The sequence below is a fragment of the Zophobas morio genome, unplaced genomic scaffold (genome assembly GCF_036711695.1).
Source record: "Zophobas morio isolate AGI-343-1 ecotype UQ-CSIRO unplaced genomic scaffold, CSIRO_AGI_Zmor_V1 ptg000007l, whole genome shotgun sequence".
In the NCBI taxonomy this organism is placed as follows: Eukaryota; Metazoa; Arthropoda; class Insecta; order Coleoptera; family Tenebrionidae; genus Zophobas; species Zophobas morio.
Genome location: NW_026972112.1, coordinates 10,777,848 through 10,803,945, shown reverse-complemented (window position 1 = coordinate 10,803,945; position 26,098 = coordinate 10,777,848). Strand labels below are relative to the sequence as shown.

The following is a 26,098-nucleotide window of genomic DNA, read 5'->3' as shown; positions in this document are numbered from 1 at the left end:
AAAGGCTGGATAGTTTTTCCTAAGTTGTTATTTACGTTTCGTAACTTTTGATTCGAAAGTTTAAGCTACTACATTGTTATTCCAGACTTACTTTGATAGCTTGTGCCTCTCTAGATAGGAACCATTGTTTAATTTAAGATTACTTTTCCAGTCTTGGGGGTTCACCACTTTGCATTCGAACGCATTTCGCCATTTCAAAACACAACTTGGGATTCTATTTTGTTGTTAGGTCGTGCCTAATTTTTTACTTTCGGCGGATTTTCAAATTTTTGTGCGCATATCTCAATTTTGGCAGAATGTTTGGGTCATCACAACATATTTAAATCACAGACATTTTTTGCTATAATAGAATTCATCCAAATATCGGTGAGCTACACAAAAGCGAATTCCGGCGATCTCGTTTTATCTGTGTTACCATCGCACCGCTTCCCCCAGGAGGAACCTCACAGGATTTTTTCTTTTGATGTCTTTCTCCAAGTCGCTGCTGTCGTCTGCACTGCGTTTTTGTTTTTATAAAAATTTCCGAACCCTTCCGCTGATTCCGTGTCACCTCCACGGTCCCCTTTTCCATCGTTTTCCGGTCGCCGCGTCAGCCTTCGCAAACCTATCACATGCACATTGCAATCAGTGCATCCATTTGTTATCCGTTCTCCAAACAAGGTTGTTTAGCTTGGCTCGATGCAGATCCGGAATAAACGCCGGGAGCGTCTGCGGGCCGACCCCACGTGACCTCACGTATACGCATCGACTTTGATCCTGCAGCAGCAGGAGCGACCCTGCCACTATATTATCATCGTTCTCGTAATAAGTGATTCGCAGGAAAGCAGATTTCGGAGGCCGTTAGGCCAATTTCGGGACGGATAACTGTCACTCCCTATAAATTGTTATTAGATAAAGTTTGGATCACGGCGTCAGATTTATCTTCTTGTTTTGTTAAGGCGACGGATGAGCTAGAGGCGGACGAAGCTCTTTATAAAAATGACTTTTGGACACAGCCGCCGAACTTTCGACTCGGGGAAATAACATATCAATTGCGAAGTTTGCCGGAGATGTTGTTTTTAGGGAGGGCTGTCATAAGTTGGACTTGCTCCGAAAATGTACAGGTGATGGGTGGGCGAAGTGGGGTATATTTAGTTTAGCGATTTCTTGGGTTTTCGTAAAGTTGCACTTTCCTATTGGTGGCTATAGAAAAATTAACGCGATAGCAATATATCGGGTGTTGATTTTTGGTCAACATTGTGAACGTGGAAATGTCAATTATACAAAAGAGTATGGATTGTGGATGCGTTTTTCACTACGTTTTCTTCTACCAAAAAAGTAACACCAACTTTGCGATTTTTTCAACTGAACACTCGTTATCAGTAATAATAGCAATACTAACACCTGCTTGTTTTGTTGTTGGTGAATTAAGCACTTTGCCAAAATTTTATAGATTGTTAGTTTTCGTAGTATATGGTATTGATGAGTAATTAATTATTATAGTGTATTATTTATTAGTTTCTGCTTCTGTTTATCTAAGTCAGCGGCGGCTGGTGCCAGGGGGTACAAGGGCACGTCCCCTCCCACCCCTCCTAAAATTACAACGTCTACATTGGACATAGCAAAACAGTAATTTTCAATGTTTAAAAAATTATCCGGAAATTTGTGTCATAATTATCAAAACTAATTTTTTATCTCGCTCCACTTGTATAAAATGTATCAAAACTCACATCTAAAGATGTTGTGTCTTGGATATATGATATGTTATTGTTGATGAAGTGCTGATAAAAGCGGAGACGGAGACCAAATTATGGCTCATTTAGGAGTTTTGTTTACACCGTTGTCATGGAAACCGTGCATCTAGTCGCGGTATTGGGCTGGAATAGGCTCCTGTTCGACGGTGCCCACCAGCACTCAATTGCGGGTTGTAATTTTCATTCTGCGTGATTGAAATAGTTTGATTTTAAACAAAAATCTTGAATTCGGTTGAATATTTAATAAAAAATCGTCCTCTGTGTCACGATGGTAAAATTTTAGTGAAAAATTTTATATTTGTGTGTGGACAAATACTTTTTTACTTTTGTTGAATGTATGTTTGTATTTATTTCCGTCACACAATTTCGTCTATTGGTTTTACATCTTCATATTTAACTCTCATCAATCAAATTGTGCCCCCCCCCCATTTCAAAAGGTCACGAGTCGCCACTGCTGTAAGTTATAAAATAACGTAAACAATAAAAATAAAGTCCGTTTTTTAAATATCGCACCTGTCCGGTCCCCAGAAGCAGCCTTAATCCTCCCGATCCCCACATCCGACACAGTCGGCGTTGCACAACCCCCAAAGAAGCCATCCGTGCCATATTAACTTGAGCTTGAATTTAGCTTCCGCGCCATGATCGATAAGAGAGCCCTCACGTGGCCATTCTCCATGAAAATCGGGCCGTGACACCCCCGATGATAAAGGCTAAAGAGGAACTGTTGCTCCAGAACCACCGACGCTCTTACAATATATCACCACCGGAGCCTCCAAGGTACAAAACCAATACTAACTGCCCTACTTTCCTATCGGAGCTCGATGCTTACACAAGAACCCTTTTACACGCCGACTGGATGTTATATTATTGACAATTGTGCTAATCGCGTTATTGATGTCGGAATTGCTTTTATACGGAGCCGCTTTAATGGTAACTTTCTACACAATAAGTGCATTTATGCAACGACACTTGCGAGAGGTCGCACATCTGGGGATACTAACGAGGTGATGAGCTTTTAAAATTATCCTTGAAGTTGATGGTATGATCGACATAAAAAATATTTTTCATGTAGGGGAAGGTCGTCTAGCGGCGGATACTTAAGCATTTTTTAAAACTGTACACTTTAATAATAAGTGTGTTCACACAAATATAATTGTAATGGTTATACTTTCCGAGAGTAAGCTAAGGAACTATTGAAATTGTTTCTCGTTTCCGTCTGCCTGTTGTCTGTATGGATTTTTATACATAATAGATAATTTCCGAAACTATCATGCGATTGGTGATAAATCATCAACATTTTGATGGGGTTACCTCAACATTTTCCATGGTAAATGCTATTTCAAATTTTTAAAATATTTAACTTGCTCGTGTACTTGTGGTTTATGAATCCTCTTTGAAGTTTTACCCTAGGTATTCAGATTTTCGCAAAAGGCTTGTAGATATTGGTTAATTCTTCCACCAAATCAAAACTCTCGTCAATTTTATCAGTTTATTTTCGTAATTATCTGAAAACGTTGCTTTAAATATTCCCAGTTTTACTTTATCACCACATGTTGACATAGATATTTTGTCTTGAAAGGTACTTTTGGAACATTAAACCAAATTGCGACTTTCCTAACGATCAGATTTGGTCTAGAAAAGTTTTGGCGGTGTCTTTCATATGCAGTTTCTTTGGTAAATTTTTAGTTTTGTGTTTTGACATATAATAATAATGAAAATAAAATAAGTAAATTGCCATTTGATTTTTAAAAGGTATACAACGATTACGTACAGAATAATTTCGAGTCGAATGCAATTGATTTGACTAGAACCGAATTCTCTTAACATTGACTGGATTCCACTCGTTGACTAAATTCCCGAAGGTGGCCTCTATTTAAGCCCACATTTCTTTTCTAGATATTCCGCGATCGAGATTTTTCTGGAGTACCCATCGCGACTTCCGCTTCCAGGCTTTTCTTAGCGAACGCCGCCCGGCCGCCATTACCGATGATGAGTTATCCATCGTCCCCATGCATACTAGAAATCCCTCGAGAAAACCCATAGGTGTTGTACTGGTGCGGCGTATGGGTTTATTTCGTGACAATACTTACCTTTTTATAACACTAAGCATCTAAAGATATTACAGGAAATCAAGGTACGTAAAATGTTTTTAACAACGTACATATTTGGAACGTTATTTCTTCACTGTGAGAATTTTCAGACGAATGGTGTTTTTTTTACGATATTTCTTTGTCACTTTTTTTTTTTGGTTTTCAAGGGCTTAGAAGGTGAAAAAAGCTGCAGTTTGATGTGTTTATACTAAGTCATTTTATCATAGCAAAAAGGAAAAAAAAATCTTCTCTGGCAAGTCCCCTTAAACCGATTTTCCGTTCGACAAGTTTAAGACTTACACCACTACATGACCTTCAGGGGCCATCACCTGCACTCACCATTTTAGATTGCGCCGCCAGTTCGTGCAGCGGCATGCCGTTCCTCAGCGTGCAGTAGCCGATGTACCCGCCGCCGCCGCCGCCGCCGCCACCCGAGTTTCCCGCCTGGTGCAGCAAGCTGCGGCTCGGCGACGTCTCGATGGTGCTGATGTGCTGTCTTTTCCTTACGTAATCTGCGGTTTCGTCCGCGTCGACTGGTTGCGGGATGATGTCGGGGTTCTTTTCGTCGCTGTCGCACTCGCCGGCACTCGAGTCGTGCTTCGATATCGGACTGCCACCTAGGATACCCCACAACGTCAGCCTGACGATGTTTCATTTATGAGGGAAATAACGAGCGGGGTGGAAAGAAGCGAACGTGTTGCGTGAGGGTGGTGCTAATGACCTTGAGGTGGGGGTGCGATGGAGTGTTTTTTCATAACGAAGTCAATGGGGAGGAAACGGGCAGGTTCAGGAGCGCGAGGCGTGGGGTTAATGGCGGTGGAGGTGACCTTGAGTGACTTAAACGATTGGAGATGTCGGTATGTAGGAGCTGTTTGCGGGGAAAGTTTTTTTTTTGTTCCAAGTGGGGAATGTTTTTGCTGCGGTTTTTGCTTATTTGTTTGGAGAGTTCGCATCGAATGAGTTCCGACTCGAGTAAAAAGACTCTTGAGTTCTGTGGAATTTAATGCAAGATGTTTTACATTCGATGTGGTTTATTTATTTCCATCTCTCTAAATCAGCATGGGAAAGTTTGACTTAAGTTCTAAACATGTTGATTTATATTCTTTTATCCGTGTGTTTTGTCGCTGCTTGATATATGAAACAAGTTTGTGACTTACAAAGAGCATGTCTCCGGAATGTTTCAGCACTGAGCGTTATCCAGATTTTTCATTTTTCAATTTTTACCTCCGAGGGTAAGTTAACGTGGTTCTGTATTTCTGGATGGTTAATCTATTTTTATTTTGACGTCTAGATTAAAAAAAAATCAAAATTGTAAAAGAACCCTTTAAAACAAGTGATTGCTCTGAAATCTTGCACATATTTTAAGGTTGTCGTAAATACCGACAAACATTTTTTTATTTATCTTTTCTAAAATTTGATGACTTTATGTTATAATTTTGCAAATTATGACGATTACATATTTGTGATTTGTCGGTCCATTTATAGTTTTTTAGAATTGTTTATAAAGGTTGTCTTGAAGAAATTAATGAATGGAGAAGTTTATTTATATTTTATCAAATAGAAAACTCCAGTTTCCTGAAATTCCGAGAATACAGTGCTGTTTGTTATTAGTATTACATTATACTTATCCAAATGGCTATGTTTGTCCTTATTAAAAAGTTAATAACCTATTTGCAGATAAGTTTGACCAATTTTCTTATCTTTTAAGTAATGAGCAAAATTGGTGGAGGCGCCGGGATAATAATACTTGCACTAATAAATATTTTCTATGAAAGTATCTTGGGGACTTCTAGTGTCATATTCTTTGGAGATGTTTGACAGAATTTTTGAAAGAAATTTCGAGATAATATGAAATCATTTTCAGGGCCCCTTGTGTTTTATTTTTGAAAAAAATTGAAAGAACCTTTAGGAACCCTGTTGTTTTGTTTTGAGAGAGTTTGAAAGAATCTTTGGGGCGCCAAGTGTCTTTTTTAAGTATGCAAAAGAATCTTTTTAGTATATTGTCTTTGAACTGTTTTTGAAAGAATTTGAGAAGATCTGGGACCGTTTGAGTGATCATGGAGACACTTATTTTTCTTTTTATGAGAATATGAAAGAATTTTGGAGGTTGTAAGTACAGGGCTTTTATAAATGATTCTAAAGGCATCCATAGCCCACTGGATTTCAAAAATCTCTTTCACTGAAATTATGCCTCATTATGACAGTTCTCATTTGTCATTACTGTCATTTGTAACCTGTTATTCAAAGTCATCATTTTTATTGTTTTAACGTTTTTCACTTTCGGTAGTCTTGGTGCTTGCGTACAAAAAATTTGTTTTTGTGCTAGACACTTTCATTGTTATATCTTGTTATCGCAATGGGACGAAGAGTGCGTCTATTCTGTAACTGCTTGTAAGTAAGAATATCTGCCAGTGTCAACAAAGGGCAATCTCCTGGAAAACCTTCAGTATCTGAGAAAGTTGTTGATGATTCGTGACGACTTGAGCAGAATCCGCAAACATCTTTCACATTTTTCATTTTAAATCTAGTGGTAGTTCGGTTTTTGGCGTTTCGGTTGGATTGTGGTGGGACGGGGTTTTATTCAGATCATTGCAAAAAATTAGCAAAACCAGAATTCGAAATCTATTGTAGAAATAGTAAGAGGAAGACGACTATTAGGGTAACATGGCGGAAAAAAATCATAGGAATGCTGCATACAAAAAATCGTCATTTATGCAGCACTTTTGTTTTAATAAAAAAAAAAAAATCACTATGCAAATATTTATTTCACTAGTCTCTCTAAACAGTACATATCTCCAGCTCGCACATACCTCCTTTGTCGCTTAGCGTAGGTCCGCTCGTGGATCCCCGGTGCTCCGTGCTGCCGGCCGTAACCGCCGCATTCTTGTGCCTCTTCCTCCTGTCGTCGTTCTGCGTGCACTGCAGCCGCACCACGATGATCACCACCAGCCCCACGATCAGCAGCGCCGAAACAATGCCAATTAAGACGCTCATCATGGGAGTGAAGCGCAGCCCCGACCGGTGGTTATCTGCAAAGATGACAAACAATTTCCGACAAAGTCCACTATTATTAAAAAAGACGGTTTCGCGGAAGCGCATTTTCTCTTCTATTAAATGAAAATTTTCCACTGTGTCGTCTAAATGCAACGCTTATTTTTCCGAGAGGGGAGATATCTTGGTAAATGGACGCATCATTAGTGTTGCCGACGAATATATTGCAGCAGAGTGGCTGCAATTTAAAAGCTTCCATTGCAGATATTAAAAATACACAATTGATTTTTTTGTTGTAGACGAGATTGTTTGCGGGTGATGAATAATTTACGAGTGGATGGGGCGGAAAAACTGCTCGCGGATAATTGCTGGGGGAGGAGTAAGTTCTACGAAGAAGTGGTGCAACTATTAAAAATTAGGCGGAATGGCAACAGGTGTCAATTCTAATAATTACTAGAGGAAAGTCGTATTCTGCATAAAAATTACCACAAGAAAGTGTTATATTAGTATTATCAGAAGGGCGTGATGTTGTGTTAAAGCTTTTGACATATTTCGCTAGATGGCGCAACATTAAACCCATTTTCAGTTCAAGCAGTCAGCAAGGTGGTTAACTTTAATAAATAATAATTTAAGGTAGCCAGCAAAGAATACAAATTATACAGAATTGAGTGACAGTACCATAAATAATAGAAATAAAATAGGAGCAATATGACTACCTTGTGGAACTCCAGAAGGAATAGAAATAGGATCAGATAGGACACCTTTAACTGAGATTCTTTGGGTATGATTTAATAAGTACGAGGCTAACCAGCTGTGAAGAGGACCACATGTACCATAAATATGTAATTTTTTAAAAGAAGGGCATGGTTGATTATGTCGAAAACTTTACAGAAGTCAAGATATATCATCGACTTGACACCCTTTTTCTAATGCGTCTATAATGAATTCATTGTAGATGGTTTTAATTTGTTGTTGTGCTTTTTCTTGGCAAGAATCCATTGCTGATGGAATGTCAAAATCGTGGCATAAGTTTGAATTAATGTATCATTGATGATTGCTTCGAGCCCCTTGAATAAAGCTGCTATAATTACAAGCGTCGGAGGGTAGTCCTCTGTCTGCGATTTTTGTTCAAACAAGTAATCCGCACGATCAGAAATGACTGGGGGTCTTTTGGCAATTCCGAATTTTTAGTTGAAATTGGTACCGTCATTTCCAAAAAATTTCGGGCAATTGACATGGAAGTCATATTCCCGTTGCTTTTCATTGATCTATGAGAACCTGATTTGCTCATCTCGCCCGAAATTTTTTGGAAACGATTGTATCATGATGTTTTCTATAATTTCCGGTTGTCAGCTGTCAAGATTGACAGGTTGTTGGCATTTTAAAATTTGCAAATGTATCCAAAATATAATCTAAATTCATCACATGTCATGATTGACATAAATGCCCTTACTTCCGTTATACTAACACATTTTTATTTAAAAAGTACTGACAACACCCTCAGTCATTTCTGATCACGCAGTATTATTTTCTTGTAATTAGTGCAGTATATTCAATAAATAATCTTAAAAACAAGTATTTAAAGAATCATTTTGTAACTGTACAATTTTCCCCAAATCCAAACAATTTTTTCCTCCAACACATGTGTACTTTCCTTCCCATCTCCATTTTGATGAGGCCAAACTCCTTTAATTTTTTTCCGTCTCCGTCGATCCGTAAAGCAACTCAACCCGATAACTCTCTATACTCCCTCGTGCGGAAAAACGTCCAAAGTTTTTAATTATACGTACCTTTCTCGGCAGTTAGTTGCTTTTCTGGAAGTCGCAGAGTGGCAGCTTGCAGGATGACCGGCTCGCTGCGGCCCTTCGTGTTGAAGGAGAAAAGGGCCGCCTGGTACTGGGCGCCCGCCTCCAGGTTCGTCACCGAGAAGCGTGGGATGGGGGCAGAGAGGTTGCTCTTTATCTCCTGGCTGTGACTCTCTCGAACCTGGGGAATGTCGGCCCCGATAAAAAAATAAACATGCTGCTGGGACGGGGGTGATCGATAACACTTTTGCTTTTTCAGAAGGGAGGTAGGTGGGGGTCGTAGCTCGACAAGTGGGGTCTTTACGCACTTATTGCAATAATTTTAATGTACGCGTGTGCGACGTATTCACGGAACGAGAGCACCCGACACCCTATTAAAGAACAGCTGATGTTTTCCGCTGAAAAAGCCGATTCTTCCTCCGCATTCCCCAATATCACGTCAAATATTTCTGTTTCGCCGTTGCCAATTTTCCCTAATTGGGAAATTCAGTAGCTTTATGGTTTTAATTACGTTTTTATAATTTCGTAAAGCTTTTATTGTTCATAAAATTAAATCCGCCCCTATTTAGGCGGACTCGCATCGATTTTATTTAATTGAAATTGTTGTTGCGAGACTTAAACGTCGTGATTGTCCTGTTAGCGTCTAGATTCTGGGCTTTACTCACCTCCAACAAAAAGGACTGCGGTAAGCCACCATTAAAACCCTCCGAACACCTAATGGAAAACGACGTCATGGAAATGTTGGATAATGTGCAGTTGTGCACTTGGTCCGGGCGCCCTGAAACAAAATAAATCGTGTTGATTTTAGCAGAAATATCGATTGAGGGCGGAAATTGTAGCTATTGTTGACAAGGTTGGTTAAACAAACACGACAATGGAATTTTTTAAAAACCACCACAACACTCCCCGCCGAAAAGTAAAAATTTCACCCACATCGCTAAACTTAAAGTAACAAAATCTTTCTGTCTTTCAGGAATCTATCAGAATTAGGAAAAAAATTATCAGTAGTTATCAATAATATATTGCAATATTACAAAACTACATTTATACACTCAAGTCGAGGTTTTGTTTAGTTGTTAAAATGCTAATGACTTATTTAGTATTATTCTCTCACGGATCGGTTAAAAAGGTGAAGAGAAATGTAAAAAATGAGCTACTTTTTATGTTATTAAATTATAATGCATATTTTGCGTCAGACCTAGGATATTAATATTTTGTAGGGAAGATGTGTAAAATGTTTTATGAGGTAAAATTTAAGGCCAGTGAGTGAAAATGTATATTTGAATCAGAAGAAGTATATGGAAAGACTCTCAGAGAAAATCTATTTAAATTTCTTATCACATAAGTTTGGCCAAAGGCAAAATATGGGGGACATAACATATGCTACTGATGTTGAAAGATTATTCGAAATATTTTTAAATGGAGTAAGACCGTATTAGTTCTCCCAAATACATTTCCTATTACTAAATGGGCTAGTTTCTGTGATTATAACTTTAGCACATGTGGTTAGAGTGTGAGAAAAATATTATACATAGTTCATTTATATCTCAGTTTTTTTGTTAAATTTTGGCCTGAACGTCCCGAGGTAAATAGAATGAATCTTGTCACTTTTAACACGACTATCGATTTGAGGAGAAAGTTGTTGCTAAATTGCTTGCCGATATTAGTTAATTGTTGCTGGAAATGTCATCAATCACGAGCTTAAGACCGTGAAGAATTTAGGGAAATCGAAAAAGATTGCTGGGGATTGAGAAATCGGATCGGAACAAGCTGGTTTGGTGCACATTTTTATTGCCTTCTCTGATACCCGATTGATAGATTAATCCTTAAATAATAAAACAATTATAAATGTAGAAATATACCTTTCCAGAACATATTTATTCATAATTTAATTCTCTGATGCCACAACCTCGCTTAGTTATAATCATGTCGCCAACTACTTTTCTTAGCCGACTCATCCAGATGCGAACCGTCTCTAAAAATTAATGCTTGATATTCCCATCGTCTTCCACTCGAGCCTGTCTGTGGGCCCCCGCCCGGTGCGAATCCTTGTGTAAATTTTCCCAGTTGGTAGTCCGGGAAGCATAAAACCTCCCGACTTCCGTAATAAAATTTTCGTCGTCGAGTTTAGCAATCCTAATGCACATCCTTTAAGATCGTTTATTCTGGTTCACGGTCGGTTTACTTGGCGATGCCTGTCCGATAGATACATCAGGATCGGACAGATTCTTATTCTCGTCGACGGCTTTTCCACAGGAGTTAAAATATTTGCCCGACTCAGCAGTCTTATGCATGCATTTATCCCTTCTGTCCACCGCTTGTCCTCACCCTGTTTTTATACCTCGCGTCGAATTACTTTCCAGTTGCTTACTTTCCTTTTTATGCGACACCCTTCGTCACAAAAATACGACGACGCAAACCCGAAATATCCTGGATTCCTTTGACCCTGGACCGGATTTACATATCCTTTGCGAAAAGGACGGCCGAAGGTAAATATCCGACGGAGGAGGGTCTGCCACTGTTTCGGACTCAGAGGCAACGTGCCTCAAGTTGACATTGTTTTCATACAGGGAAAATTCTGTGGCGTTATTATAAGACAATTTTTTCCAACGACCGTCACAACACTCCCCAACAAAAAGCAAAAATTTTAGTTACATGGATTTTGTGTATAATTTAACTGTTAGAAGTTTTTGAAACTTGTCATAAAAATGTCGAGCGCTGCTCGCGTATAATTATTAATTTAAACTAAAGTTTGTTGTAAAGTACACAGGTTACTCTGCGAGTGTTTGAGTTGAAGTGAAATCAAGTTACAGCCGCGAGTAGATACGTTTCAGTGTTGACGTTACTCTTGATTTCTGATTGGCCCTTTTAAATGGGCGGTAATTTTGAAATTCCGTAAAGTAAATCGAAAGTTCAAAAAAGATAAAACTTTTCCAGAGACGAAAAACATTGCCTATTCATCTCGCGTCGCAATATTTTATAAACCGGGGAGCTAATTCTTTCTTTGGCGCTCCTAAACCCGACGACGAATTTGTTCGAAATCAGTATTTCGATTACCATTCCGAGCAAAATCAACGATTAAAATCTCCATTGCATGCAAGATTTTTATCCAGAGTTTTCATCCTGATTTATCCCGCAATGCTTGTTTTATGCTCCGCATGCTGTATTTATGCAAGTTTTTCATAGAACATAAAGCACGTGTATGTTGCAAACAAAACAAGAATTCTCATCAAGTAAAGCTCGGATTCACGAATTTTATTCGAGTCGTAAATTGAAAGGAGGACGTAAATGAAATTTTATGACGTTTTCAATGGGAATTATGGACGATTGCTTGAGTTGCTTTGACTATTCGACAAAGAAGTGGAGTACAAAGTCGCTGATATTAAAATTCTGAGGGCGTAATTGAGATTTTGGGATAGTCGAATGTTTATAGAGTGGGAGGGTTGCAGTGTGATGCGTTGTTGTCGGTTGATTAATAAATGATGAAGGAAAACACGTTTCGAAAAGAGTAATTAATTTAGCAAATGCTAAACCCATTGGGTTAATTATTGATAAATATTTTTTTAATTAAAAACCAAAATACATGTTTGAAGGGAGAAAGTAATTAAAGTAACGAACTTTATTTGAACAATACATTGAGTTTGGGATTTCATGGTAGCAACTCTCGTAAATTTCAGATTGGCCATCACGACACTCTCCACCAAAAAGTAAAAATCTGTACAATATTCTTGTTTGCTTTACTCGGGGAATGTAATTTTTAATTAGTTTGTAAAACAACAGACTGGGTTAAGCGCTAAACGAAAATGCTAATAAAATAAAAGATTTTACTTTTTAGGTAGAGACTTTTTTCACGGCGCTGATTGTCTGTTATTGATTACGAGTGTGTTTGGTTTGTTAGATAACACATTATATGAAAAAAGATTAACAGTAAAAGAATTAAGCTGAAAAAATTAATCTTTAACTTTGAAACGTCGTTTTTTAAATTAGGCAAATCGGATTTCCTCTATAAGCGTAAGCGCTGTAGCCCACACAGACATGGATTTAGCTAAAAAAGCTCTTTTATTTGATCGAGAGTCATAAACAATACCAACTTCGCATGTAACTTTCTCTCTACACTTCCCACTTTCTCGTATTTTTTATCCGCGTCAGTTTTTTCTTCTTTATGTAGGAAAACACGTAAATTCAAGATTGCGAATGTTCGTGTTCGCCACAATAGCCATAATTATTTATTTTTGTTCGGGCCCGTTCTAGCGCCGCACAAAATAAACGTTGACGGTGTTTATGAAATTTGTTTACGAATTTCTTAAGGAGAGATACGACGTAAACGAAATTACGAAATCAGCTAGGTATAAATTACGAAGATAACGAAGCGGATCTGCATTTGTTGCGTAAATATAACTCCATCTTGAAATAACAATTTCGTTTTCGGTTTATACAAAGGAGGGAAACACAAAGCGTATCACTCTGCGGAACGAGTCCTTTCGTATTTATTTTTGATTTTGGAATTTGTAGATAAATTAATCTTGTTTGCGGGAATCGGAGACGATGTGGAATATTGTTTTGGTTTTTTGATATATCGCCATGACGACGCGCTGCGCGACACACTCCGGAACGAGAAAGAGACATCTCCGGAAGAAATTAACGCGAAAGAGTCATCCCCGAACTTTGTTTAGCTGTCACTCGAGGAATTTCATATCGGCAAAGCGTAATAATTATTCTCGAAGACAAAAGCAAACTAATATCCTCCACCTTTCCTCGGTATTTCCAGTCATAATCCCGGCGACAATTAATTAAAGGATTAAGTCATCTAGGGGCGGCTCCTAATTCGTCCGGTCGACTGCAGTACAAATATCGGCGGCGTAAAAGCGACAGACACAAATTCTTTTACGAGATTTGTCTTAAACCGAATCATTTCTATTCATACCTAACCCTATTTCACCTCGCGCATCACTTCCAAAGTGAAATAAACTTCTTTGTTTCAAGTCTGCTCATAAAAAAGTAATATCAGGAGACCTATACATTTAGAACCACTCAGAGAAGCTGAAGTGGCTTGAAGGATTTAGAAATATTGTCGCAAAAGGACGGAGGAGCTAGGACCTGGAAAAATACGAAGGAAATCGAAATTGGGCTCGATGGCGGCAATTAAGCGGAGAACAAATAGGTGGCGGTTTGTGAGAGGCGGCTCAGCTTTTTCTGAAAACACCGCAGCAGCGAGTCAATCGTTAGTTATTCATTTCCGTGGAAATGTAGCGATTTTTGTGATAATTCGAAGCAAGCCACCACAACACTCCCCGCTAAAGAGTAAAAATGCTCCAAGAAAACACAGGCACTTTTAACGCTTGTGTTAACATTTTTAGCTTTTACCCCTCCGTCGGCTTTGCGGCGGCCCCGCGAAGAAACTTTATTGCTCCGCATCCATGTACGGGCGTCCTTTATGCATGATTTAAAGGATGTTCGAACGCTTTATGCCGGCTTTAGCCCAGTTCATATATAATGCCTATATGAATAATTTGCGACCTTAAGCAGGGACTTTATGTGGTTGCATGTACCGCATGATTAAACACGCACGCGGGGTCGCCGTCACATGCCATTTACCAGGTCCTTATCGGGCCGGCTCTACCCCAGGACCTGCTTAAAACTCCACCAAGCAGGAACACCTGATTGACAACACTTCCAGCGCATTGTGTGCCTAATCGCAGATACAATATGAAATATGGCGGTTCGGTTGCGCTTAAACTGTTTCGAACGGAGATGGATGGAAATTTGGAATTCGGCGCGATCTTACCGATACGCTAGAGATATGCAAATTATGCAGGGGAGGTGGTGCATATGTCGGAGTTCTGTGGGGAAGTGGTGGCAAACGGTGAAACGATAAACGCAAAGGGGAGCTTATGGAGAAGGGCTGCCAAGGGCGCTCTAATTCGGACACTTCAACTACTGAATAGTGACTTGTTGATTCTTTTTTTTTGGAGGATCAAAGTTAAATCGCCTCCCCTCACTACAAGTATATTCAAGTTCAGTGGCACACCGCACTTAATAATGCACGTGGGGGAGAACTGGAGTTAAATCAGTTATAGTAATAATGAATTGTGAATTAAAAGAAAAAACTGCGACTTATTTTTTCTCGGAATTAACAATACAATGTGTTAACAATTAAAAAAAAATGCACGTGTAACAATCAACAAAATAAAATAGAAGTGAAGTGATAGGCCTCTACAAATCCGTTCGTGGTAATAACAAGAGCAGAAATGTAATTAAGACAACAGAGATCGATTACAACTGACATAACGGGACACTCAACCCACACTAAACTGGTGCCTGCATCACGTTTGGTGGTGGGGAGAAATAAATCCCAAACAGCTAACAGTGATTATGAGTAACTAAAATGTTGTAAAAGATCCAAATGAGAAGAGTGTCGTGAGAGAAATTATGAGCACTCAAGTCGACATTATTTAATAAGGCACGATTACAATACGACGAACATATCCTGGAGAGAAGTGCTGCTCACAACGCAAAATCCCAAGTAACGATTTGTATTCATAACAACTAATAAGTAACAGCAAGTCGTCAGGATTGTGCCAGAGAGAGCAATTTTGCTCATATTAAATAATTCCCGTAACTACGTCGACTTCATAACGACAAGCTCTCACAAAAGAACAGATCTAATGTCAAGGTCGCATTTGTATTCACGTCTACAACTAATATCTTTATCCAATTACGTGGAGTTGTTTGTCGTTTGTTGGTTGAAAATCTAACATCGTTTCCCGACACAAAGACAAGACAAGCTTAAACAATAAAATAAAAGAATCACAAGAACGAACTGAGCTTGGTAAAAAATGACAACGTTCATACCAGTTAGGTTCTGCGTGAATTAAGAAGCGACAAGCGTCCACGACACATTTACTATTCGCGGTTGATTAAATCACTTTTTTATCGTATTTTCCTTCCAACGAACAACGATGAACACAATTTCGCTTTCCAGCGCAGCCGAATCGATAGCCTCACATTTCCTCATGTTCATTAGAAAGGATTTAACAGCGAATTTCCGATATCACAGCAACTAAATGGTTTATAGAACGTAATGGCCAACAATATTGAATCCTTAGCACGCATTCCGAGCTTTTTGGTGGCTTTTATTCAACCGTAAAGGAAGGAAGCTTGTGTTTTTTACTTAAAATTCACGTCATGAGTATCGTCAGCTTCCCTATATTCTAGGAAATATGTATGAAGCAAGCTTAAGTATATTTCGCGTATATGAGAGGGATGAGGAGAGGTCTGTCGGGAATAATGTTATGGAAATATTACCACTTTCATCAGCGGTAATATTTTAGGAAAAAGGAATCATTTTTGGTACTAAAATTTTAGCGAACCTTTCGAAAATGTAGCCAAATTCAGCCAAATTCAAGATTTAAGTAACAATATAGTTATATAAATATATAAAATAAGATATTTCTCATTATTTACAAACCTTTAAACAGTACTATATTTAGGAGAAATAATTTCAGTTTAGAGACGCGTGCCATCAATTTGATAAAAAATATTGCTGATTATTTATTCATTTTTAAAAATTTCCGGAGTGCGTCACCACAACACTCCCCACAAAATAGTAAAAAGTCTATAATCGTTTTCAAGTGTTTCAAATATCTTCTTATTCAAAGAATACATTAAGAACAAAGAAGAGTAATAGAAACATTTTTGGAAACAACCAAAAGAACAAGTCAACAAACAGATAAAGAATTCAAAGCTTTCGAGCAGATTATTTTTTCGTTTGAATTTTAGTGTATGTTTTAAAAATTAGAAAAATGCGGTTGAGTTCAATATTTGGAAGAAACAATTTCATTTCAGAAGGCGGGTTATCATTTTGATAAAGAATATCGCTTATTATTTGCTACTTTTTAAAATTTTCAAGAGCAAACCATTACAATATCCCCAACAAAAAGGAAAAAGTGGGCGTCTTTAATTTTTCAATATTTCGTGAAACCTTTGACGCAAGAATACGGCAAGAATAACAGAAAAGGAAACACGCTAATAAAAAAGAACTTGTTAAAGCAGAAGGAAGAAAATATAATTCGAGAACAAATATTTATATTTAATGTAACCCACACGCCGCTCCAGTACGTTTGCCCCACTCACCCGCCAGTCCTCCATAAACCCTGTAATTCCCCTATCACCCCGATTATCGAAAATCGCGTGATACCACGTGAATAACGCAAATAATCCCTTTCTCGCGCCGTATTTATTTTATCAAATCCCGTAAAATTACAGTTATTATCACATGTCGTGCACTTACCGGCAGCGATGATATGAAAAACACAGGGTACTCGTTGCGTTCCAATTCTGTTGCTCGCGTAGCACAGCAGCGTCCCGTAGTCGAGCTCGGTCATGGGCGTGTACGAAACTACGCTGGACGTGCCGCTGCGGCTGATGTGGGCCTGAGCCACGTCCACGGAGTCGGCCGAGTTGTTGAAGCTCCAGCGGAATTGTATGTCGGAGGGGTTAGCGTCCACCTGGCAGGTGATCTGGGCTTGCTCTTGCTTGGCCACCCCGTAGATGCGGGTCTGGTTGGGTTTGCAGGTCGGAGTGTCTGCGAAAAAAAATTCGAAAGGGTGCGTTTTGGAAGGGTTGAGGTACGTACACATGACGTTAAGGTAGAAGGCGTTGCTCTCGCCGTCCCCTTCGGTGTTGTAGCCCACGCAGGTGTAGTTCCCGGCTGTGGATCGCGACACCCCTTGCAGGACCAAACTTTGATTGGCTATTATGATCCCCGCTTGGATGTTGATGTTGAGGACCTTACCCTTCAAAGAGAAACACTTATTGAAAAACTTTGTGACGGGTCGGCACTTAATGGGCACTTAACATCCGCCAACTTAGAGAAAATACCAACTATGTGTACGGCGTAATTCGAAATTGGAGTTTGGTTGTCCGAGTTGCTAACTTGGCGAAGAAAAAAATTGTTGTTTATGCTGCGGGAGGGGGGTAAGTGCGACTTAACGTGCTTCGATTTGACTTTGTCGAATGGTATAAAGTTTTCAAGAGTGAACAGCCACAATACTCCCCAGAAAAGAATAAAAAATGTATGTATATCGTTGTCAATTGTCTTTGAATTCTAAATATTTTTGTAAATTCTTTGTGAAAAATGTTAAGAACTACAGGAAAAAGTATAATAATGAAAAAAAAAATTACTTAAATGTTCACATGGCTATGTCATGTTAGTAGATTAGTAGTAGTTAGTAGAATTTATATACAGATTTTTTAAAATAAAAATCATTAACACCCTTGTCTTCATAACTTTTAATTGATTGCCCAGAACTAGTCTTGGGTATTGAGATAAGACATTTCCAGATTTGTGTTTGATGTTTGCAGTGTTCAATATTCGTAGCAGCTACATAAAGTACAGTGCAAGCGTCCGGAATAGAATTATGGAAGTCATTCATGTAAATCAAACACAACATCAAACACAATATAGATCCTCATAAGATGAACTACTTTGGTATCCGAAAATGCATGTTTTAATATCTTTTGCAAATGAATAACTAACACAGAATTCAAACTTTCCGAGACAAATTAGAAAAATATAACCGAATTCAATACATGTAAGAAATAATTTTACTTTAGAAACGTGGGTTATCAATCTGGTAAAAAATGTCACTTATTAGTTGCTAACTGTTAAAGTTTTCACGATTAAGCCACCACAATACTCCCTACAAAAATGTAAAAAGTGTGCATAATATCGTTTATAGGTATCTTTAACTTCTTAATATTTTGCAAACAGAAGAGCAAACTACAAAATGTAAGTTAAACCTTCCAAGAAAATTACTTTTTCATTTTAATTTTAGCGCATTTTCAAAAATTAGAAAAATGTGATCGAATTTAACATTTGGAAGAAGGAGTTATACTTCAGGGACCCAGTTATCGTTTTGATGAAAATTGCGTCTTATGCTACAGGAGGGGAGTAGGCGCGACTTACGTTGTGCTTCCACTCGACTTTGTACACCGGCGGATGTGCGTTAATGACGCAGTCGAAGTAGACGTCTGTGCCTTCTCTTATGGAATCCGGATTGAGCGAAGTGCCCAGAATTATCTTCGCCTCCGGGGTATCTGTAACACCAGCCCTAATTACCCTCGGATAATGTCCGGAAATTGTCATTTAGCCAACAGTTATCCCCCCGAACGCCACAGTTCAAATTTAGCTAATTCTCGAATATGGATCTCGAGGAGGATCCGCGTCCTCTTCAATTTTGCGCGCGGAGCAAATTAAATTGTTTACGGAACAAATAAGGTCTTGTCTTTGTTTGTTTTGTTTAATTTCGCGATGGGATAAATTCGCCGGTCGGTGTTTAATTTACCGCTCGAAATTAATCTTCAATTACGGAAGTGGGCGGAGGGTTAAAAACCAAAAGGCTGAGGAAAAAGTGGAGCGGGAGATTAATGTCGAGGCGAGTTTTGATTCGGTTGCACGCACCGGTTCACAGGAGACAAAGAGGACGCGACTTCAGGTAAACAAGAACTCGCTTTGATTGCTCGGTTGGATTTAGCCTTTGGGCAACCGAACTAACGCCGAAATTCTAACCATTAATTCCACATTCTAGACAAACTAGTTTCTTTGAAACCATCAAAATTTCGAAAACCTCACCGTTTCGCTTTTTCTTACACTCCCACTCGGATTTATAATCCATACTCGTTAATTCGAGCAGTCACTGCCGCCTGAATAATCGCTTTTTCGCGTTTCGCGCTAGGAACGGTGGAAGAAAAAAATCTCACAGTGTATTTCCAATTTCCACTTGTCTTCGAGCCTATCAGCAGACATCATCTTATTTTCTGCACGACACGATAGATATTTTCCGTCGTCCTCCTTCCTGGGTACGAATGATAGAGTGCTGGTGGTTGTGTTGCCGTCGTTGGACGTCTGAAACAAATATGCATCTTGTTAGCATTTACGTGTTGAGGTGTCACTCGCTTTTATAAATTATACACGATGTTAACATGATATATTACACGACGCGGGGAGTTTTTGAGCCGAAATGGAAGTTTGGGGTTAAGTATGTTGTTGTGTCGAAGTTTGACGCGGGATCATTTGTTCGAGGTGGTGGGACGATAGCGGTTCTTGGAGGACGTTTAAGTAAGTCTTTTTTAGAACAATAGTGACAGTAAGTGGGCTTCGGGAAAAACGGACACGGAGTTTCGATATTAGATTATGTGTAAAATTAGTTATTATTATCCCGGCGCATCCACCATTTGTATATAATGGAAAATTAATGTTATTCCAAATGGTGTGAAAAAACACTGATCCTATCGTAAATCCTTTCAGTATCACGAATTTGTGCTTCTTTGCTCTGTTTCACCACAAATAATGGAGAAAAATACGTATTTACCCAAAAAATTAAAATTGATTAGGTCGGTCCGAAAAAAGGTTTAGTTGTCGTGATTTCAATCTTTGTTTATTAATTTTTTTGATATATCAATTAAATGCTAAAATTCTTGAAATAAATATGTATGTAGTGACTTCAAAACTTGAATTGCTTATAATAGCACTTTTCATTTACGAGAAAAGTAGCATTAAAAATTGAAGACACTCAGTAAACTGCTTATTGAATTTCGCATTAAAAAAGGAAAATTCAATTCGACTCCAACGTTAACGCAACCAGTAAACATCTTAGCTCGAACTTCGCTCCCGGCCTCATCTTCCGCTCCCTCGGGTCAATGCCGCCGCCGTTTAACTTCTAGTGTCATAACCTCCCAAACGAGAAAATAATTCGGAAAGCTATTTTGTATATGACGCAATAACAATAAAAGCCGGCTTTCACTCAAATCTGTTGCGAATATCAATCAATAGACCTCATAACAAAACCCACGCCGCTCCGGAATATTAATACCATAAAAGGTTCCACCATTAAAGTAGTCAGAGAATCCAGTTAGAGAAAATATCCAATGCATATAAATGAGACTCTCTGCATCATATTCCGTATAATGAGAGATTCTAAACACCCGGGAGACTTTAGGATGAATTAATGTCAGGGCTTGCATAAATGCAACAAACACAGAAAATAACTCGAACGGCGGAGATGTGAGGAGGAATTTTTATGCGGCTGATGGGAATCCCATTCTCTGCATTTCTGCTGTCCAATTTGAATGCGTTCGCATGAATGCTGCAGCGGAAGAGTTTGCAGGGAGATCGGCGGATGTGGCATCAATAGTGCGAGTTGAGTTATTGCAAATTTTTTGCAGCGTTGTTGTTGCAGTGTTCGGTGGGCGCTGGGAGTAATCGGGATTTCGATGTCTGACTGGATTTTACAGTTTGGCGGTGTGTGTGGTGGCAGATACTTTTGTAAGCCACTGGGAAAGAAAATACCGCAATGAGTTCTAATAGATTTTTAGGACTTTGTCGTGCATCTCGTTTGAAACTCTTATCGGGAAAGACTCTACTGATAACATATCTACATTATTAGATTTGAAAAAAATATAAATTTTACTAATTAATAGTGAGAAAAATGTTCAGATTTTAGATAAAAAATAGGAGTATTCTGTTTTCTGATCAATTTAAAAAAGATTTTCTGGAATAAAAATGGTGGATGCGCCGGGATAGCAATTAAATTGAGGTAAATATTTTCTTTGCGAATTTTTAAGAAATATTTCTTTAAATATTTTAATACCTTGGACAAAATAACCAACTAAGCTAACTAAAAAAGACTTTCGTATACGTTTTCCAAGACGCGGCATCGTCCCACCGTCTCAATGATCTAGTTTTTGAAATGACCTGATAAGATAGGTCCGGATTCGAGCCGACATGACCTGCTTGGTTTGACTTATAACCCGAAATGCACTGATCTGATCTGACTTGGTCTGATTGTATCTGACCTAACTTCTTAGTAGACATTTTTTTTTTACAAAATTTGATCTGACTGGATTGAGATCACCTAAACATGACTTGAACTGATTTAACCTGATCTGATCTTATCTAAACCGATTATATTAATTAATTAACATGTCCAAGTTATAATTTATGATGCAAAAATGTGTGCACGCTATTTAGTACTAAGGAGTGAATAAAAACAAGAAATATTAACGCGTAGCGGTACAAATATGAAAAAAACCCTTGGTATAGGTTTAATTAGACACGAAAATCTCCATAATTATTATTAGACCGATTTTTGAAGTCTTGTCACTTGAATATGAACAACGTTAGTTATGTTGCGCCTCTCCCAAACCCTCATCCACGTCTTTTCCACCTAATTTCACATTACTGTTCGAATTTTCATACTTTGTGAATGTTGAAATTACCTACATCAGGAGCAGATGTGCCTTTGGCTATCATTTTAGCATAATATTTCGCTTTGTTGATTGCCCTTTAATTAATTTTAAGTTTATGTTCAGTGCTATCGTTAATTCTGGTTCTCTTCATAGCATCGTTTTACATAATATTCACTAGATGGGTTATGAAATAATCATAACAATACAATAACCACAAAATACGGTACGGAGGGAATTGGACCGAAATGGAAACAGTAAGCAGATGGAAAATAAGTAGGTATAAATAACACTTAATGAGTTCCAGCATTACACAGCTGAAAACAGAAATCCACGATGCGTTCTGCACCGCGACTCGACCATTTTGTTTCGAAAATGTTGGCAATACTGAATATGGGTTTAACGTTTATACCTCGACATTTTAGAACAGTGGCGTCTCCTGACAAGAAACGCGTTATCACCTCGAACTGCACTACAATAACACAAAATTACAAATTCCCCACTGCCGCTTCCGAGTCAGCTACAATTACGCCTGCGGAAAAATCAAATCGATACCGAATAATTGCCGAAATCAATCTACACGAGCGTCTAATAAAAGAACACCGAAACAATAAAACTGTATTCAACTTCAATAACAAAACACAAACGCTAGCGTGATTAAATCAAACGATTCGGATTCACCTCTGCACAATAAAAGCTGCGTGCAAATTTGCGCGAGCTTCCCAAATGAACACGGCCAAACGGGCTTTCATTGTTCTAGTCGTCACGAAATTGCGAAACAAAAAAGTTGCGTTTTCAATAAATGATGGCAACCGGGCAGAAATGAGCGAATGCAAATCGGGGGCGGCAAGTTGGGGCTCGAGGTCTGGGCCGGCGAGCGAAGTGCCGGACTGGGACGACCGGAGGTTTGTTTTAGTTTTTGATAAGGGGGGAAGCTTCGCTGGGGAATACGGCTGGGGAAATTCTTATACTGAGGGTTCGTGTCTTTGAAAAGTGCAAAGGTATAAAGTTTTTTTTTGTAGCGAGGTTTCAGTTATGGACAGTGTTTCTTAAGTTATTAGTGGTTTCTTACCGTTTTCTTGGCTCCTTCCAATCTTTGTCCGTTCCGCCACCAGGTGATGCTCGCTGGCGGCCTCGATCCGGAACTCTGACACAGCAGATCGTATCTCCTCCCCGCCGACAAGGGCTGGTTGGCTCCCAGGATCTTCACGTCGAGTGGTCCAACTGCAATAAGACCACTACATCACTACCAGCCTTTGTACTAGAAGAGTCTCAATTTTCATCAACCAGGGATTGTTTGTTGCCTGGTCTTATTTCTCGAGAGCGGATTTTGATCAATCTCTCCAGCAACATGCGTCGTGGAAAAATTGCGAATTAAGTGACTCGTTAAAAACAGACAACTAAACCACCTGCGCCTGAGAGTTACATCAAGTTTTTATTTCATTTGTTCATTCAAACGGAAATCTCCTATATTAATTTACAGATAAACAATAGCAGAAACTAAACAACACATTCAGAACTAACTAAATATTATTACACGTAATACCATATTGTACTAAATCTAACAGTCTAAACATTTGTGAGAAAGTACCCAACCGAATACGCCCATCAACAATTATTTACAATTACTGAAAGTTCTATTATAAACAAAATTATTGAATTTAATAAAAGGTAAAATGTATCTCTTGAAACATACTTATTTCCAAGTTCGTCAAAGCGAAAATTAAAAACAGATTTAGAGAAAACTCGAAACAATGATAATACAATAAAATGACAGATATAAGAGTACGCATCTCTGTTACTATACTATTTTAGATAAAAATGTCAAATGTATACCAATAGGTAGGACCTTCAGCCGAGACATCGCTATGTCCTGCCAAGGGAATTATCAATGAATCGACGATTAAAAGCGACCATTAAAAATGGTCGAATTTCGCGAATGAAGCCATCCATGCGATCCGGAAATTACGCGAAGACAAACAGCAAAAACGCATCGAGTGTTGTGTTTGCTCGAGTTTATTTAACCGGCGAAAAATTACGTTATAAGGTGACACTTTGTCATGGGCAAACATAAGAGGCATAAAAAGGCCTGTGTACACAAATAAAGAGACCGCACACCTTCCGCCAACTCGTTTAACTTTGTTTGTGCAAGTGAAACTTATTTTCGCCGCCCCTCGTAAAACGGCGTAATAGCGGGGGCAGAAATTGCTTCTGATAACGCTTTACATAGTTCTTGTAAATTAATTTGCTTGTTAATAGCTGGAGGAGAAAAGGAGTGCAATAATGTGTTTTTTTTTTGACGAAGTTTGCACGGCTTAATGCAGCGCTGTAATGAGATGTCAAGATAGGGAACGTTGTTAGGGCATAATGAGAAATAAAATTCTCTTAAAATATTTTATGATGAGACGTTATTATTTCTCGAGTGGCTTCATTTTGGGGATTAGAGGGTTTGCGGGAGCTTATTAAGTACAAATAAGGCTAGAGCTGTCTAAGAATTGTACGGCTTCCAGGTTTGATGGGTTGTTGCTGTTTACGAGACTTTGTCTCGAAGATAGTTTGCAGCACTTCAATTATTTCGAAAAAAATTATCGTTAACGGCAACAATGGAAGACCGGGTTTGAAAATGGTTGTTTCAACAACTGAGAGATATTTTTGAAGTAGCTACTCAAAATTTTGTATTCAAATATTTAGATATTCTAAAGTTTTTTAAAAAACATGTCTTTCCTTTTTTCTGGGACAGCATTGCTCTTCCGGTGTTTGTGCACGATTGGTAAAAACGACGTAAGCTTTTCTCCACGAGCTACCATTGTTGCAACAAGTTTCCCCAACTAAAACCTTCTTACAGCTTGAACAATACCACTGGGTTCAATAGGCATCCAGACTCGATCTTTTGTGAGTCGGTACGTTGATAAATATCACAGATTTAAAATCCACAGTGTAACGTAAGTTCTTTTTTACTTTCCTACACTCCGAACATGTGCTCGTTCTTTATTTTTCGCGTCCCTGTAAAAAATGATATAATGGAAAATTTATTGCGGCGTTATTGTGGAGGCAGACGTTTCCATAATTTCTTACGTACGCAAAGAAATTGCAACAACAAGAAAAAAACTAAGATTGAGTTTTGTGAGTTTAATTTGTCTTCAGGTTTCAAATACGCGCTTCTCGTTTTCGTTACGTTGTAATTATCTCTGATTAAACGAAGAAAAAAAAATACCCCTGATATACTGAACAAACGCTCGATAATGTTGACCTATGGTATTTTCTGTGTCTTCTGAAATAATTTGCTATAATACGTAAATGTCAGAATTGTTCCTAAGTGTCAAATTCATCGGAAATGTTTCATCGCTTTGGTTGAAGGTAGTTTTTGATTTTCAACAAATGATATAGTACTCGGTAAAAAGTTTTTGAAGAACATTTTGCACTGTATAATACCTTATTACGAGCATCGATAGGAAAAGTAACTGTTTTCCGTACTAGACGTGATATTTTTCATCGAGACGAAGTCGACCTAAAAAAAGTCGTGTGTGGAAAAAAACTTTTCCTATCATGTTACACACATGACTTTTTCTGCGACAGTTTGAGTAGCTTCTCAAATTCAAAAACCTTATTTGACAAGAAGTTGGATCAGGTCAGCATAGCTGGCCGTTACTATGGAGAGATTAAAAACACTTTGTGAGAGAAACAAATATTGTAGGAGTACGTGTACAATGTTTTCTCGAACAAATATCTGATATAAGATCATAGTTTGCTTTTATTTTTTAAGAGAAAATTAATGACTTCGCCGCGTATACGTTTTTCATTTATATAAATTGACAACGCAAAACTCTATCCGTAATATAATCCAATAAGAAAAACGGGCCTTCGCTTTTTCTTCTAATCGCAGTAGAACATGGCATTTTAATGAGATTTTAGTAATATTTTGTGCAGTTTGTGCATGTTTTTCCGTTTAAATTGACCTACAATAATCATCATATTGGATAAAATAATTCAATTTGTGTCGTTCAGTGATTACTGAGTGCGGCAGCGCGAGTACATTCCTAGCTTGACGGGCTCCCAGGACATGTCACAATGCTGACGATGGGGTTTTGAGGAAGACCAGCTGATCGAAGTCTTTATCTCGGGCTTTTTGTATACTGCCTGAGTATAGTTCGAGATGGCTCGTTTCACGGGGTCGCGCACTTTGACAAATGAATGGATCAATTTGTGTATTTATTCCGTTTAATTTGTCCTACAA

At 38.5% G+C, this 26,098-nt stretch overlaps 1 protein-coding gene across 3 annotated transcripts in view; it reads right to left on the bottom strand.

Annotated features, from left to right (window-relative positions):
• LOC135124509 (nephrin) overlaps positions 1 to 26,098 on the bottom strand; it is a 336,173-nt gene that overhangs the window by 3,563 nt on the left and 306,512 nt on the right. For all 3 annotated transcript variants that reach the window (XM_064049621.1, XM_064049622.1, XM_064049623.1), the window contains 9 exons: positions 22,937 to 23,088; positions 19,381 to 19,525; positions 18,587 to 18,717; positions 17,255 to 17,414; positions 16,910 to 17,203; positions 9,285 to 9,397; positions 8,605 to 8,800; positions 6,634 to 6,852; positions 4,163 to 4,440 (listed from right to left, as the gene is read on the bottom strand). In XM_064049621.1, the coding sequence (XP_063905691.1) occupies positions 4,163 to 4,440; positions 6,634 to 6,852; positions 8,605 to 8,800; positions 9,285 to 9,397; positions 16,910 to 17,203; positions 17,255 to 17,414; positions 18,587 to 18,717; positions 19,381 to 19,525; positions 22,937 to 23,088 (1,688 nt within the window). The remainder of the gene's footprint in view (positions 1 to 4,162; positions 4,441 to 6,633; positions 6,853 to 8,604; positions 8,801 to 9,284; positions 9,398 to 16,909; positions 17,204 to 17,254; positions 17,415 to 18,586; positions 18,718 to 19,380; positions 19,526 to 22,936; positions 23,089 to 26,098) is intronic.